Raw genomic sequence first — 16,725 nt, 5'->3', positions numbered from 1 at the left:
ACAATATGTGTTTTATTCATCCTTTACATTTAGTTAAATTATAATTTTGATCCTCTTACTTTTTTTAATGTGACAAATTTCATCATCAATTTTATATTTTATTTTGATTTGAACAGAAATATCGTCATTTAAAAAAAAAATTACTAATCACTGAAATAAATTCTAACCAAATACCAAATCATGAAAAACCAAAAATATTTTATCCTTAAAAGCAATTTTCATTCATTGATAAATTTGTGCGTGGGCTAACCAACTCAAATTCAAATAATACTTTATTTCAATGGTAAGCAATTTCTTCCTCCACCTCCATATTCACTTCATTATGCACCTTTATAAATCTTTCCAAATCCAAAATCACTCTTAACCAAAAAGTGTTGGATTTTTTTTTATTTGTAAATTGTATAATCAGTAGATTTTTTAACTCTAAAATTCATAATAACAAATTGTATTTTGAATTCTAAAATTTAAAAGATATTTTCTAAATCGGAAAATACACTCTGAATCCTGAATTCGAATTTAAGCTTTCTAAATATTTAGGCTAAAACCAAAAGACTTAATGGACATGACATTATAATTCATGAATGAACGGGGTAAACTATTTTCCGATGTCAGAGCATAACTTTACTTTGTTTGACATGAATAAAAAAAGACTCGGGGATAGCCCAACCAACTTATAGGCTAGATACATGCAAGCATGAGATCCTTTTCGGCTCATCCCTCCCAGACCTTAAGAGGTAACATATAAAAATAATATATACCTCAGCCACCAAACATTTTCATTGTATTTGTATAAACTTTAAAAATTAAAGAATGAATTAGTCAATATTCTTACAACAACAATTGAGTTTCTTCCCTTAATTTTTCAAGGGAAAGAAGATACTGTCTATAACAATTAAGAGTACAACAGGATGAAGACCAAGGATTCAACGTTTCCTCTCATTCATCATTCCCCTTTCCTTTTCCTTCGGAGACTTTGGTGCCCTCGTATGCCGAGAGAAAGAAAGTACTTTGATTTTTCTGCAAAAACCTACAAAAATTTTATTTTAACAAAAACCATCAGCAGCAAAACCTTAACCATAACAATTTTTAAAAAATTACCCTATTTAGCCTGACAGGAAAAGAAATACATTCCCCAACGGAAAAGTGATACAAGTGAACTATGCCGGGAAAGTACACATTTCTTTTACTTTATTCACTTAATCACCGAAAACATATATCAGTAAGTGAACAGTTATTAAAAACTGAATTTCTTTTGATTTCTAGATGGAAATTAACTTCAATGTGTTGCTACAAAATGAAATTGTAATCAAGGTTACGAAGAGGAGATATATTAACGAATAGTTTGACAATGGTGTCATTATTTCAGATTATATAGTGCAGTATGTATTGGAACACTTTGAAAAGTAATGGGATTTCCATAGTAATAGTAGTGTCTAATTTTCTAAATATAATGAATGAACTGGGTTTCGGTTTTTACTTGAGAAAGTCGAGCAATTTCTGCTGCAAGCGATTCAATGTTTCCTCCTCAATAGTTACATAAGTCAAAAGCTCAGGTAACTTTACTGCAAGAACAAGAGAGAAAAATACATGATCGTTTTGCAAAACATAGTATAAAATCCAATAAGATATGTTGATCCAGGGTAACATTCAAATGCTATGCTCCTAATAACTATATTCCATCATCGTAAAGACTAGAAACACAAATATACATTAATGGAATTGAAACTCAACTAAACTCTTGCAACTAGCCAGGAAACATTAAATGAGCAGAGATGTCTACATTTTACAGGCAGATAAAAAATTAGGTAACTTAAAACTTTGATGGGATCGAAACTTAAAATCATATTCTTGCAACTAGCAATGAAACATTAAATGACAAAAAATGTGAAAATTTCAACTTTCATCAAGCAAAGCTGACAGAACCTTCTCTTAATACTAACTCAAAATCACCCTCAAAAGAAAGAAAGAAAAACATGAGAGAAGGGATGAAGAGTAATGTCTTTTAATTTAGCAGATAAAGAGTGAACTATTAGAACCACTCAAATTAAGGGAAAAAATCAAAAGTGAGGATAAAGAGTAAGCGTGTACCACCAAGACAATGCAAACACAGGGTGTTCACGAGCACAATATCCTTTTTTCAAATACACTTAGGATCAGCAAAGAGTAATAATCATACCAAAGAGGCGCAATAAATGCTCAGCTCCATAAATGGTTGAGGGAGATACATTATCCACAATTGCATCATTGTATTGTTTGCGTTCTTTTTTGTATAAGAGCATCATAGGCAATGCTTTATCAAAATAACACCTTATTCCTTTCAAAATTTCTCCTATTGAATCAGGAGCCCTGTTATCACACAGAAATAGTGCATGGTTTCCTCGTTAGTATAAGGTGTCCCAAGCTTGCATCTAATAGAAACAATTAAATGTACGAGATGAATAAATAATAAAACTATCAAGCCAGAATAGAAAGGGAGGAAGGATAAGAATTTTTAACTATCCATCAATTCTTACATGCCATCCTTCTTTGATTTGTGATCAAGGTACTTTGTCAGAATTTCATCAACAGTTGGTGAACGAGGAAGTTTTACGAGCTACAGGGAACAACAAAAGAAAACATTATGGAATGATTCACACATTAAAATGGACTATAACTTTTTAAAGTGATGATTAAATAAGACAGTATTAAAAAGTCCATCATAGCATCAATACCAAAACAACACCATCATCAACAAACTCTAAGCCAAAAAAGAAAAACTCAAAAATGTATTGTATCATATAATTCAACCATGGAACTTGAGTGCCATAATTCTCTTTAACTTGCTCAGAAAATTAATAAAGAATTATATCTGAAATCTGAAGAACCAAGAAGATTGCCTTCTGGGGGAAAGTAAGGCCAAACAAATACGGGAAATTTTGAGAAGACACACACGTGCTATTCATGAGTTGAGTTGCAGTTCAGTTTAAATCTCACTGTTAATTTCCAGATCAACTCTCGTCACCCTACACTTAATCCTCCTCTACAGTACATTTCTCACTTCAGAAGAGCCAAAACCTTTAGTTATAATGAATGATATTATCAACAATTTACTAAGACAGGTTTCACTGAACTATTGTGGTCTGTCTATCCTGTTTAGGAACCTAAAAAAAACTGATTATTGCAGAATGAAATGGAACAGACTACAGAAAATGAGTGAAAGAATTCTCCTTTTCTCTTCCAAGGGTTTATCCTTGTGAAAGGACCACCAAGAAGCATTGGTTTCTCGTAAATTATAAAAGTCAGAATGACAGCCCTAACTAACACTAACTGCCCCTCTAAACCACAGTCAGATGGCTTCAAATTGCTGTTACGTTAAAACTTGGCTCGAGGTTTCAGGGGGCTATGATCACCTTTACCATAAACATGGATAAAATCTTACTCTATAAATGTGCATATTCTTAGACTTGAAATGAATACAAAAGAATAGAGAATAAATTAGAGAGCTTGACTCCCCCTTCTCAGGTTCTCGTATTTATAATGACATTGGAAGTTCAGATACAATGAATGAGAGGAAAGACAAAAGAATAAGACATGTCATATCTACAAATTAGGTACAGCACAAAGCACATCAGCTTTTCAATAAAGTCCATTTAAGAAGACCTATTATAGTCTCTCTCAGGTTGGAGCATACAAATTATATGTGCCAAACTTAGAACAAATAAATGACAATCTCAAGGATTTTGTTAACACATGCAAGTTGATCACTGGATCCAACAAACTCAGTACATATTTCTTTAGGCAAGAACTTTTCTCAAATAAAATGACAATTGATTTCATCCCCCTCAATTGCAATCAACCACTAAATTTCGCAGTTGCTCGGCCACAACTAGCTCTTTGTTTAGTAGTGCTAAAGCTGATACAAATAAAGCAAATATTGTCAATTTGTCTTCTGTACAAAACAATGTCCGCTTGTGGCACAAGAGACTTGGTCATCCAAACAATCATGTAATGCAAATTGTAATGACTCATGTTAAATTTGTCTATTCTCCTTTAGAACTAAGTTCATTGATCTTTGGGGACCTGTTCACCTTACCTCATGTAGGATATAAATATTATGTGCCCTTTATTGATACCTATTTAAGGTTCACTTGGATTTTTCCAATAAAATCTAAAGCTAGAACATTGATTTTTTTCAAACCTTCAAATCAATGGTTGAGTTAAAGGTTAATTCAAAAATTAAAAAATATTCAATTTGATTACAGTGGACAATATCAACATTTTACTAACTTTTAAGCCCATCATGGTATTAATCACAGACTCATTTCATTTGTCCTCATACACATCATCAAAATGATGCTGTTGAAAGGGAAAAAAAAGAGACATTGTTGATTTGGGTCTCACTTTATTGCATCATGCTTCTCTTCCTTTACAATGTTGGGACTATGCCTTTACCCCTGTTGTACATCTTATAAATAGGCTTCCTACAGCCTCTCTAAACTTTGCAATACCTTATTTTGTTCTCTTTAATAAAGATTAAGATTTTTATTTTTTTTCTCAAAGCTTTTTGGTTGTGCTTACTTTCCTTTATTAAAACCTATTACAGAGTGGACTTTAAGCCTAACTCAGCCCCATAAAACCGGTTCAATAAGGTGAGGTTTGCACCCATTTATATATTATGAAATGTCCTTATCTCTAGTCGATGTGGGATCTCCAACACACTCCCCTCACGCCGAGAGTGATAGATAGAAGCTCGTGCGTGGAACTATATATTTTGGGTGGTCCGATAGCGGCCCGATAGCGGGTGGCACGATAGGCCCAACAAATACTCGCTAGGATAGGCTCAAAATGGCTCTGATACCTACTCTGCTTCCGCAATTTATTTTTTTTTAGCCTTCATTGCTGTAATCATTTTCCTTGACAGCCTTCATTGCTGTAATCATTTTTCTTGACAGCCTTCATTGCTGCAATTATTTTTTTTGTTGGACAGCCTTCATTGCTGCAACTTTTTATTTTCCTTATCCTTTCTCCATTGATCACCACCACCACCTTGCACCATTGACCGTTACTGCCACCGCCATTGACCACCGCCGACCACCACCACCGACCACCACTTCCGTCGCTCGCCAGAACTGCCACTGCTCGCCGGAAACCGCCACCGGAAAATTTTTCCGGCGGATTTTTTTTTGTGCGTGAACAGGATCAAATTTTGCCAATCTGAAAAAAGTTGGTTTTGAACTCTCATGGACTCCCTTAGTAAGCCATCTAGCTATTGTTCCTTTACTATGAGTGGTAAGAGTTCTAGTTTTTTATCCTTTAATGCTTCTAGTACTGAAAATATCTGGATTATAGACTCTGGTGCTACTGATCATATGACACCTCATTCCTCTTTTTTTCCATCCTACACTACTTTATCCGGTAAGCCATATATTACTGTTGCTAATGGTTCCACTACCCCCATTAATGGTTGTGGTAACATTCACCTTCAACCTTCATTTCCTTTAAAAAATGTGCTTCATGTTCCCAAACTATCCAATAACCTCTTGTCTATTCAAAAGATTACCCAAGATTTAAATTGTGCAGTGGTATTTTTCCCTTCCCATTGTGTTTTTCAGGATCTTGCCACGGGGAAGACTATTGGAATTGCTAAAGAGCAGGGCGGGTTATATTATTTACAACATGAAGAAAGTAAAAAGGGTGCTAGACTACAGGCACACACTTCTAATTTTCAGCAAGGTCGTGAATCTTGGTCATCCTCTCAAATATGGCTTCAACACAGACGTCTTGGTCATCCTCCATTTAGTACCCTAAAGTCCTTATTTCCTGTTTTATTTACAAAAGTGTCTGCTGAGTCATTTCATTATGATGTTTGTCAGTTTGCTAAACACCATCGGACAACTTTTCCTCCCAATGGTAATAAAAGTTCTAAACCTTTTGATCTTATTCATTCAGATGTATGGGGACCTTCACCTATTCCTAATATCTCGGGTGCAAAATGGTTTGTTTCATTTATTGATGATTGTACTCGGGTTACTTGGATATTCCTCATGAAAGATAAGTCTGAAGTTTTTCACTTGTTTGTAAAGTTTTACAGAATGATTCAAACACAATTTGAAAGTCCAATTAAGAGATTGCGTTCTGATAATGGAAGAGAATATGTGAACCAAAACCTTTCCAAGTTCCTTGAGGAAAATGGAGTTGTTCATGAATTAACCTGTGTGGACACTCCTCAACAAAATGGGGTTGCTGAAAGGAAAAATCGTCATCTCCTTGAGGTTACTCGAGCTTTACTTTTCCAAACATCTGTTCCTAGATCTTACTGGGGGGAAGCAGTCCTGACTGCCACTTATTTGATTAATAGATTACCCTCTCGGGTTTTAGAGGGTGTTACTCCTATTCAGGTTATGACCACATTCTATCCTTCTATTCCCATGTTGAATAGTCTTCATAATCGTGTCTTTGGTTGTCCTGCTTTTGTCCATGTTCATAGTCCTTATCGGGGTAAGTTAGATCCTCGTGCCATCAAATGTGTCTTCATCGGTTATGCCCCCAACAAAAAGGGGTACAAATGTTATCATCCTCAAAGTCGTAAAGTGTATATTTCCAAAGATGTCACCTTCCATGAAACAGAGTCTTTCTTTCCTAGTTCTCAGCTTCAGGGGGAGAGTATTCAAGAAGCTGAGGACCTTGAGTTGCCACCTTTTCCTTTGTTGCAGGATTTCGTTCTTAGGGAGGATGACAAAGACCCTGCACCAACATCATTACCAGAGAAGAATAATGAAGACAAATATTTTGGAAAACAATATCAGCGAAGGCAACAAGAACCCGTCCTGGTCGAACAGCAACTTCAATTGTCTGAACCGGAGGTAAGAACTCATACCAGTTAGACTCTTGAGGACACCTTAAATATTGCTTTTGAACCTAACCTAAATGATTTACCTATTGCCTTGAGAAAAGAAAAAAGATCTTGTGCCAAATATCCTATATCCCAATTTGTGTCTACAGAAAAACTTTCTATGCAGCACCAGAGTTTTCTTTCAGCTATTGATTCTATCAAAATCCCTTCATCGGTACAAGAAGCCTTAAAAGATGAGAACTGGATTCGAGCCATGAATGAAGAAATGAGCACGTTAGAAAGGAATGAGACTTGGGAGATTGTAGAGAGACCAAAAGATAAGAAAGCAGTGGGTTGTAGGTGGATATACACAGTTAAGTATAAGTCTGATGGCACACTCGATCGGTATAAAGCAAGGTTGGTTGCAAAAGGGTACACTCAAACCTATGGGATCGATTATGAAGAGACTTTTGCTCCAGTGGCAAAAATGAATACCGTCAGGATTATTCTCTCCCTGGCAGCACACTTTGGTTGGGCAATGCATCAATTTGATGTTAAAAATGCCTTCTTGCATGGAAGCTTGGAGGAAGAAGTATACATGGAGATTCCACCTGGTTATGGTATTGTTAATGAAGGGAATAAGGCGTGCAGACTTAAGAAGGCCCTATATGGTCTTAAACAATCACCTCGTGCTTGGTTTGGAAGGTTTACTCAAGCTATGGTATCTTTGGGGTACCGACAAAGCCAAGGTGACCATACTCTGTTTATAAAACATTCTCAGAATGGTAAACTCACTCTACTTTTGGTCTATGTAGATGATATGATTATTACAGGTGATGATGAGATTGAAAAACAAAATTTGAGGGAGAGACTAGCTGCTCAATTTGAAATGAAGGATCTTGGGAAGCTGAAGTACTTCCTTGGGATAGAGGTTGCTTACTCGAGACAGGGCATCTTTATTTCTCAAAGGAAATACATCCTTGATCTTCTCAAAGAGATTGGTAAGTTGGGTTGTAAGCCCACTGGAGTGCCAATAGAGCAAAATCATAGGATTGGGAATGATGAGGAAAACCCAAAAGTGGAGAAGACACAATATCAAAGACTTGTGGGAAAACTCATTTATCTTTCACACACTAGGCCAGATATAGCCTATGCGGTTAGTGTGGTTAGTCAATTTATGCATGATCCAAGAGAAAGACACTTGCAGGCAGTAGATAAAATTATTCAGTACTTAAAAGCCTCTCCAGGAAAAGGATTGCTATTCAAAAAGGGGAAAAACTTATCCGTGAAAGTATATACTGATGCTGACTATGCAGGGTCGATTGTTGATAGGAGATCCACCACAGGGTACTGCATGTTCTTGGGTGGAAATCTGGTGACATGGAGGAGCAAGAAGCAAAATGTAGTTGCAAGATCAAGTGCAGAGGCAGAATTTAGAGCCATGGCTCAAGGGGTGTGTGAACTCTTATGGATGAAGATTATACTTGATGACCTAAAAATAAAATATGAAGCTCCTATGGGTTTGGCATGTGATAATAAGTCCGCTATCAGTATTGCACACAATCCGGTTCAACATGATCGAACAAAGCACGTAGAGATAGACCGACACTTTATTAAAGAGAAGTTGGATGATGGTCTTATAGCCACTGAGTACATCCCTTCAAGACTCCAATTGGCAGATATGTTTACTAAGGGACTTTCCACAAAACAATTCGAAGATCTTACTTGCAAGTTGGGAATGATAGATATACATTCACCAACTTGAGGGGGGAGTGTTGCATAATCAGGAGAATTATGTTATAATTAAGTGCAGATTCCATTTTATATTTATTAGGACAGATTTGGTAGTGATTTGATTTTATTTGATTTGTACAACTTTAAACACTCATTATTTCTGGCTTTCATTGTCTATTATTTCTTTCTTTAATTAGGTTGTAAAACAGTCTATAAATAGAGACTGTAATCACATTTGTAAGATATCTCAGAAATATATTTCATCTATTTCTTTCCACTAAACCTTATCGTCCTCATAAACTTGATTTTAAATCTGAGGAGGGTTTGTTCTTAGGATATTCTCAAATTCACAAGGGTTATGAGTGTCTATCATCAAGTGGAAAAGTATATATCTCCAAGGATGTTCTGTTTAATGAACATAGGTTTTCTTATGCTGATCATTTTCCTCATGCACCCTACTCTGTCAAAGATCTAAATTTGTATTTTAGCTTAAGTCTCACTCTTACACCACCTCAAAATTCCAAATCCTTTACCAATTACTTTTGTTACACCTGAGTCTAGTACTACACCATCTAAACCTCTAACTCACTATCTTCTGAGTCTGTCTCTATTCCTAATACAGCTCACTCATCACCCTTTGCCTTTGTCTCTGTTTCTAAAACTGCACCAGTAATGAAGACTCATTCCATGCTTCTTTTCAATCCATAATTCTTCTTCTCATTGTTTCCCTCTCATTCTGAACCTCCAAGTGTTAAGCAAGCACTTAAGGAATATGAAGCTCTTACGCAGCAAAAGACATGGGACTTAGTGTCTCTACCTCCTCATAGACGGATTGCTGGCAGTAAGTGGGTATTTAGATTCAAGGAAAATTGAGACGGTTCTATAAATAAATATAAAGCAAGATTGGTAGCTAAGGGGTTTCATCAAGTACATGGCTTTGATTTTCATGAAACCTTTTTCTAGTAGCGAAGCCTCTTACAATCAGAATTGTTCTTGCTTTTACTATCTCCTATGGATGGAAATTGTTTCAACTTGATGTCAATAATGTCTTTTTGAATGGTCTCCTTGAAGAAACAATTTATATGACACAACATCCTAGATTTGAAGTGAATGACAAATCTCTTGTTTGCAAATTAAATAAAGCTCTCTATGGATTAAAACAAGCACCATGACAATGGTTTGACAGGCTACAAACTGCACAATTTGGATTTGTTAGCAAATGTGACTCCTCTCTTTTTATATACAGAAAGCAATCCCAAGTTATATATTTTCTGGTCTATGTTGATGATATCATAATCATTGGTATCTTTGTTACTTTGATTCAAGATAATCCAACCAAACTTAATGCAACTTTTTCTTGGTCTTGAAATTAAACATTGACCCAATAAGTCTATTATCATGACTCAAAGCAAATATATTTGAGATTTACTTCACAACACACATATGGCATAAGTTCATTCCATTTCTTCCCCTATGGTTTTCTAATTGCAAGTTATCCAAGTTTGAGGTTGATCTATTTTCAGGCCCTACCTTATATCACTTAGTAGTAGATGCTTTGAAATATTTACAAGACCAGAAATCAGCTTTGCTCTGAACAAAGTTTGTCATTTTATGGCCAAACCACAGAATTCTCATTGGGTTGTGGTAAAACGAATACTACAATATCTTAAAGGTACTTTGTTTCATGGATTACAATTTCAGCCTGCATCTCTTGCTCAACCTTTGTCCTTTAAAAGCCTTTCATGATGTTGATTGGGCATCAAACATTGATGATAGATGTTCTACTTCAGGAGCAGCCATCTTCCTTAGTCCCAATTTATTATCTTGGTGGTCTCAAAAGCGCAAGTTACTGCTTGTTCTAGTACTAAGGCTGAGTATAGAAGTTTGGCTCAAAATTCCACTGAATTAACATGGATTTCTATGTTGCTTATTGAATTGCAAGTTTCCTTTACTAATGTTCTTTGTTCTTCTTTGTGACAATCGAAGTGTTGTGTCTATTGCTCACAATCCGGTATTTCATAATCACAATAAACACATGGAGATTGATGTTTTCCTTGTGTGGGAGAAGATTATGGCAAATCAACTCTAAATTTATCATATTCTCGCCCTTGATCAATGATCAGATGTGCTGACCAAGCCTTTCTCTTCAGCTCATTTGCTTTTCTTAGAGGCAAACTCAACATGAAGAGTTTTTCTAGTGAAAAATCTTCTTGAGTTTGAGGGGGGATGCTAGTATAAATAAATATAGTTAGTTTTTACAGATGTTAGTTTTTACCTTTGTCAGCTATTATTAACAATAGCTCTTAATGTAATCTTAATTCAAGTGTGATGAAATAATAAGAGTTTCACTTTGTTCCTCTCGTTTGTTTTCTCTTAGACCCCATCACACCAACACCTAAACTTCTTAAACGTGAGATTAAATATTTGTGGATGGTCCAATAGTAGCCTGATAGCAGGTGGCACAATAGGCCAGCCCAGCAAACCTTGCTAGGATAGACTCTAGTACCAACTTGAAATGAATACAAAAGAATAGAGAATAAATTAGAGAGTTCAATTCCCATCTCTTAGGTTCTCATATATATTGGAACTTTATATGACATTGGAAACTCGGATACAATGAATGATAGGAAAGAGAAAAGAATAAGAAAGATCATATCCAAAGACTAGGAACAGCACAAGCATATTGCAGCTTTTCGATAATATCTATTTAAGATTACCTATTCTAACACTTAACATATATGAGAGGACAACTACAAAGAGTGACTTTAATAGTTTTCCTTGTACCTTATCCTGCTGAATCACGGAGTCCCAATCATCAACAAGTTGTTTCTTTAATGTTGCAGGTATTTGAATCTTGACAAGCTTTTCAACAGACCCGCTGCCCTTCTAAAAATTAGAAAACAACACTTAGCAGAATATTTTCATATGAGAGTAGAGGCAAAAATTAGAAATTCCGAAAACATTTAATCAAATATCAAACAAAAACTCAGGTATTTTCATTTTATTAAGGAAACAAAGATTGAAATCTGAACCTCTTCATCTTATTATTATTTTTAGTTTCATCCTTACTCCTTTAGAACACCTGGTATGTATGATGGCATTTTGATTTTATCATATGAAATGAAAAGCAAACAAACCACCAGTTAATTCATTATATGAAGAGAAATTGAATGCAAATGATAAATCTTTCAGGGTTTAAGAATTAAGAATAAAGAACGCCAGGAATGTAATTAAACCACAAAATAAACCAAACCTCAACTCCAGAATCAATCTTTCGTTTCTTTCCTTTAGACACTGCAAAGAGTTTAAGGTATAACTTATTAGTGCATAAAAATTCTACTGTGCAAGAAAACATAACATTTTTAAACTCAACAAATCGACAATTCCATTACATTCAAATGAGAAGAGGTCCAACTTTTAAGTACTGTAATGTGTTGGGCTTTATTGTAAAAGTAAAAATATTGGGCTAGTGTGGGCCAGGGTCAAGCCTAAATAAAAATGAGATGGCTGAAGGCCAAGTTAAAAATTTCAAAGACAAAAAAAGTACAAAGATTTGTTACTTAAAAATGCATATCTACATGTGTGTGTTCAAGCAGGATGCACATGCAAAAAAGGAAAGTGAAGGATAAAATTTAATGAATACCATTATTCTTGACATCCTCTTTATCCGCTTTGGCATCTGCAGCATACAAAACAAATGTAAAAATATCAAGCTAGCAAAAATTAGTCAAAGTATAGTCTTTCCAACACGATACAGAAAAAAGGATTTGGTCCCTGTCCAACTGTGTACACGTATTGTCAAGTATTTAAAACAGGGGAAATTGGATTTCAATAACAGATGGTTGAATATACTGTAACAATTTTGAGATGACATCACAAAAATGCCTGTGCTTATATGGAAGGACCAGAGTTAATTTTAGTCAGAGGTAACACTCACTTTGTTTCCCAAAAGTAGTGTGTTAAAAGGAAATCAAATGTACTTATTAATATTATCATTTATCAAAACCTACTACATTGTTTGTACAGTAGAAATTTGCATGCAAAGCACCTGATAAGTCTAGACATATTATCTTGATTCCTTTTCCTTTGAACAGTCTAAATATCCCTTTACCAATAAAAACCAACTATCTTCAAAATAAAATGTTGACCAAAACTATCATAGGTCCATTGTTGAAGGTCCCTTTGCAGACCTCATTAGTCACTATTGATCACTCATTCAGAACGTAAAGCACATAACCTTTAGTAAAAAACGGGCCTTAAGGATTCCACATCTGCAACTTACGGATATCATATATATTTATATAGACATGTATAATATGTATATATGTATATATGTATATATAAGCAAGCAAAATAACCTTTAGGTAAAAACAAAAAGAAAAAATAGGCACAACAATTGAAATTATAAAATTCAATAAATGCACAATCCAAATGTTAAAGAGAGTCATGAAAAGAAAATATTTAATCTTTCCAATCATGAACTAGCGGACTTCAGATTCATTAAGAACAAACTAGATAAGCAAAAGCTTCAAGAAACGTCATGGTAAATTATCACCATTTGAAAGAGAGCACTGATTACCTGTAGAAGTTTTGCCCTTTGCTTGTGTTGAACGCCCAGACTTAACATTCTTGTCTACATTTTGCTTTTTGTCTAGGGCCAACTGTTTCATTACATTCTCTTCCGTATGTTTCATTAACCTGTCCTCACCTACCCATTCGTCCCAACTGTTCGGAAATACACATTTTAATGATTCTGTGTAACCTTTTGCTTGGAAAATAATCATTAATATCAAATAATTATAGCCAAAAATATGAAGATGATTCTCTCTAAAATCTATAGATTAATTATTACACAGCCTTGCAACAAGTACCTTATGTTCTACTTTCATTGCCATTTAAAATGAGAGCTTCACTTGGAAATTTTGCAAGTACTAACTCTGTTTCTCACTTGATGTTTTTTTTCTTAAGCAATTTTGAGTCACACCATGTACACAACAACAATTATAATATTCCATAACACATTGTGAACTGAAAGGTTGAATTGTCATGGAAAGGTTGCCATTTGTACCTCTGTTACATTAAATGAAACAAGTGAAAGATAAGAAACTCACTTTTTACTCCAGCCCTGCAAAAATAGTAAATGAAACAACTAAAATCAATAGCATATCCCATAATCATTTGAAATTTTCAAATGTTTAACATTTTAAGTGAGATTGAGGACTTCAATTCTTTCAGGCTAAAACTTTAATCAATTTGAAAAGTTAAATCAAGGAACACTCAAGAGATGAGTGATCAAAAGAAACGACTAAGCCGTTACAGAATGAAGTAAATTAGGCTGCAGGGGAAGAAATCTTATGGTTGAACTTACAAGGTAGTGAACAAAGTATTTCCATTCACTCTTTCTGATCTCAGTTTTTTGCACCTGACATAAATGAGACAGTAGATTAGGTCACAACTACAAAAAGACAAGGGAAAAACCAGTATAAAAACGCACTCTGTCTGCAGTAAATTATATCACAACTGTTATTTACTGCGAAACCTTACATTAGGCAAACGTAGCCCAACAAAGACTGATTGAAATAACCCTAACAACAACATGAAATCAATCACACGATAGAAAATTACAAGTGACGCGATATAATCACCATTAAAATTTTATAGATAAATTAAAATGAACAACAGAAAATAGGGTAAATGGCGAGAAACCGTAAAAAGACCTCTCAAAGTTTATCCTTAACATAACAAGAAAAACTGCTAAGTCACAATTCAGTCAAAGAAAGGAGAATTGGCTAATTTTACAGACAAAACAAATGATAAAAAATCCCCAACACAGAAAAACCCCAGTGCGGAATGGTTACTGAGTATTTAGCAACGGCAAACTTTCCGTTTGTTTCGGAAACGGTAATTATAAAATTCCAAACGAAAAGAACAAGAAGAACTGGAAAGAATCAAGAAAAGAAAACGTTGAAAAAGAAAATTGAAAGAGAAGGGAAGGGGAGAGGTAAAAGGTGCCTTGGCTTCGTAGATGCGAGGACCATGATAGGCGAGCACTTTCTCGCCCTCGGAGTAGACGCCGGAATTGGAGGGCTGAACGTCGCCAGCGGAGGCGTCGACGGAGGTGGCGGAATCGTCCTTGGACGAATTTCCCATGGTGGAGTTGGAGCGAGCGAAATGGAACTGGGCGGGAACTGGAAAACGACACGCTCTGAGTGAACAAAATAAAGTGCCTACTCTACCGAGGTGGGACCTTTTTGGATTTTTTTAGTTGTTCCCTTATTTTACATATTATATATAATATAATATAATGTATAACAAATAATACATTAAGATACACAATTAAGTGGGGGAGTTTCTGCACCCTTACATTTTTTCTTCTTGTACCCCTACATTCTTTAAAATGCTGAAATTACCCTTTTACAGTTTTATTTAATTTTGGAATATGGATTTCGTAATTAAAACTTATTTAAAGAATAGGGGTTTTGTAACTAAAGAGTGTTTTCAAAATAGAAATTCAAAAGACAAAAATCATTCTGGAATATCCTTTCCACAGTACATTTTTTTTATTTCCGGATTAATAAATCCAGAATTAATAAAATGTGTTCCAAAAAATATGTTCCAAAAATATTTCGGAAAGAGAAATCTGGAAATCATTTTTAAAAGAGGTAAAACAGTCTTCTTAAAAAATGATGGGATGCAGGAAAAAAATTGTTGTTAGGGTGCGGGAAGAAACAGCCTTAAGTGGGTGTTTTAATTTAGATGGCCCAAGCCCAAACATAGAGGTCGACTTCCCAATAACTAATTGGGTGTTTCATCCTGCACCCCAACATTTTTCTTTTTACTCCCCTACATTTTTTAAAGTACCAAAACTAACCTTGCCATTTTTATTTGAAAAAACACTATTATGGTGTTTATAGATTTCTAGAAAGGGTTTCGAGATATTTATGGATTGGTGGATCCATAATTCATTTTTTTTTATTTATGCATTGGTGAATTCGGAATGTATTTTTTGACATATGGATTGGTGGATCCAAAATGCATTTTTTTGGCTTATGTATTGGTGGATTCATAATGCTTATTTTGACTTATGGATTCGTGAATTCATAATGCATTTTTTAACTTTTGATGTTTGGTTGTGGTTTTCAATAATTTGTTGGAATTTCAGAATAAGATGTTAATTTATAGAAGTATGGACAATGCCGAAGGATTTGTTATAAATTCACTATTAATCAATTTTAAGACTTATTGGGAAACATAAACATTTATATTCAATCATCAAAATTTGGTCTTCGTATGTAGTTATGAGGTTGTAATTGAATTCATAAATCAATAAGTTGACAACAGTGACCAATCCACTGGATTGTAGAATACTGAAGGGGTGTAAAAGAAACACCCGAACTATAATATTAAAGTGGACGGGTCTATTGACAACTTATGAAAACCATGTGGCTCATTTGTATGATGTGTGTGTATGTCCACAAACAATGACATGAACGACGATAATTATTTATATTTTTTATGTTTTTAGTTGCATTTTTGTTTTTTAATTTGATGAAGCTACACACTGTTTACATTATTATTTTAAAGGGTGATGAAATTAGTTCTTACACAATCATGAGTGAATTTGTTCTTCCGCATTTATAATAGCCACAATGTATGTTTATGTATTAATTTATGAATTCGATTACAACCTCATAACTACATATGAAGACCAAGTTTTGGCGATTGCATAAGAATGTTTATGTTTATGTTTTCCAATCAGTTCTAAAATTGATTAATAATGAATTTTAACAAATCCTTTGTCATTGTCCATACTTCTACAAATTTACATCTTATCAATAAATTCCAACAAATTATTGAAAACCATAATCAAATATCAAAAGTAAAAAATACATTCCATATCCACCAATTCATAAGTAAAAAAATATATTCCAGATCCACCAATCTATAAGTCAAAAAAATACATTCCGAATCCACCAAAATTCATAAATTTCGCAAAATCCACATTCTGGAAACCTATAAACCCCATAAAGGTACATTTTCAAATAAAAATAGCAAGGCTAATTTTGGTATTTTAAAAAATACAGAGGTGCAGGAAGAAAAATGTAGGGTGCATGAAGAAACACCCTAACTAATTGGATTAAGACTAATTCTCCCTGCACCAAAGTTACTTGCACCCAACA

At 34.5% G+C, this 16,725-nt stretch overlaps 1 protein-coding gene across 1 annotated transcript; it reads right to left on the bottom strand.

The window, feature by feature from the left end:
• Positions 1–578: 578 nt before the first annotated feature.
• On the bottom strand, positions 579–14,793 carry LOC137808266 (MRG family protein). The gene is made up of 11 exons (XM_068609295.2): positions 14,558–14,793; positions 13,914–13,967; positions 13,657–13,670; positions 13,125–13,270; positions 12,189–12,224; positions 11,799–11,839; positions 11,330–11,431; positions 2,514–2,593; positions 2,177–2,346; positions 1,478–1,562; positions 579–1,027 (listed from the first exon to the last, which is right to left on the bottom strand). The coding sequence occupies exons 1-11, from the start codon at positions 14,693–14,695 to the stop codon at positions 937–939; spliced, it is 957 nt and encodes a 318-aa protein (XP_068465396.1). The 5' UTR covers positions 14,696–14,793; the 3' UTR covers positions 579–936.
• Between the last annotated feature and the right edge of the window lie 1,932 nt (positions 14,794–16,725).

This window comes from Phaseolus vulgaris, chromosome 3, assembly GCF_051622355.1.
Source record: "Phaseolus vulgaris cultivar YP4 chromosome 3, ASM5162235v1, whole genome shotgun sequence".
NCBI classification, from domain to species: Eukaryota; Viridiplantae; Streptophyta; class Magnoliopsida; order Fabales; family Fabaceae; genus Phaseolus; species Phaseolus vulgaris.
The sequence above is the reverse complement of the archived record's forward strand: the minus strand, read 5'-3'. Positions and strand labels throughout refer to the sequence as shown.

Excerpts from the sequence above, each read along its gene's own strand:
- LOC137808266 (XM_068609295.2), bottom strand. The coding sequence starts at position 14,695 with ATGGGAAATTCGTCCAAGGACGATTCCGCCACCTCCGTCGACGCCTCC. Across the intron at positions 13,968-14,557 it reads CTCGCATCTACGAAGCCAAG|GTGCAAAAAACTGAGATCAG; the intron begins GCACCTTTTACC and ends CATTTATGTCAG. Across the intron at positions 2,347-2,513 it reads AAATCAAAGAAGGATGGCAT|GGCTCCTGATTCAATAGGAG; the intron begins GTAAGAATTGAT and ends GTGTGATAACAG.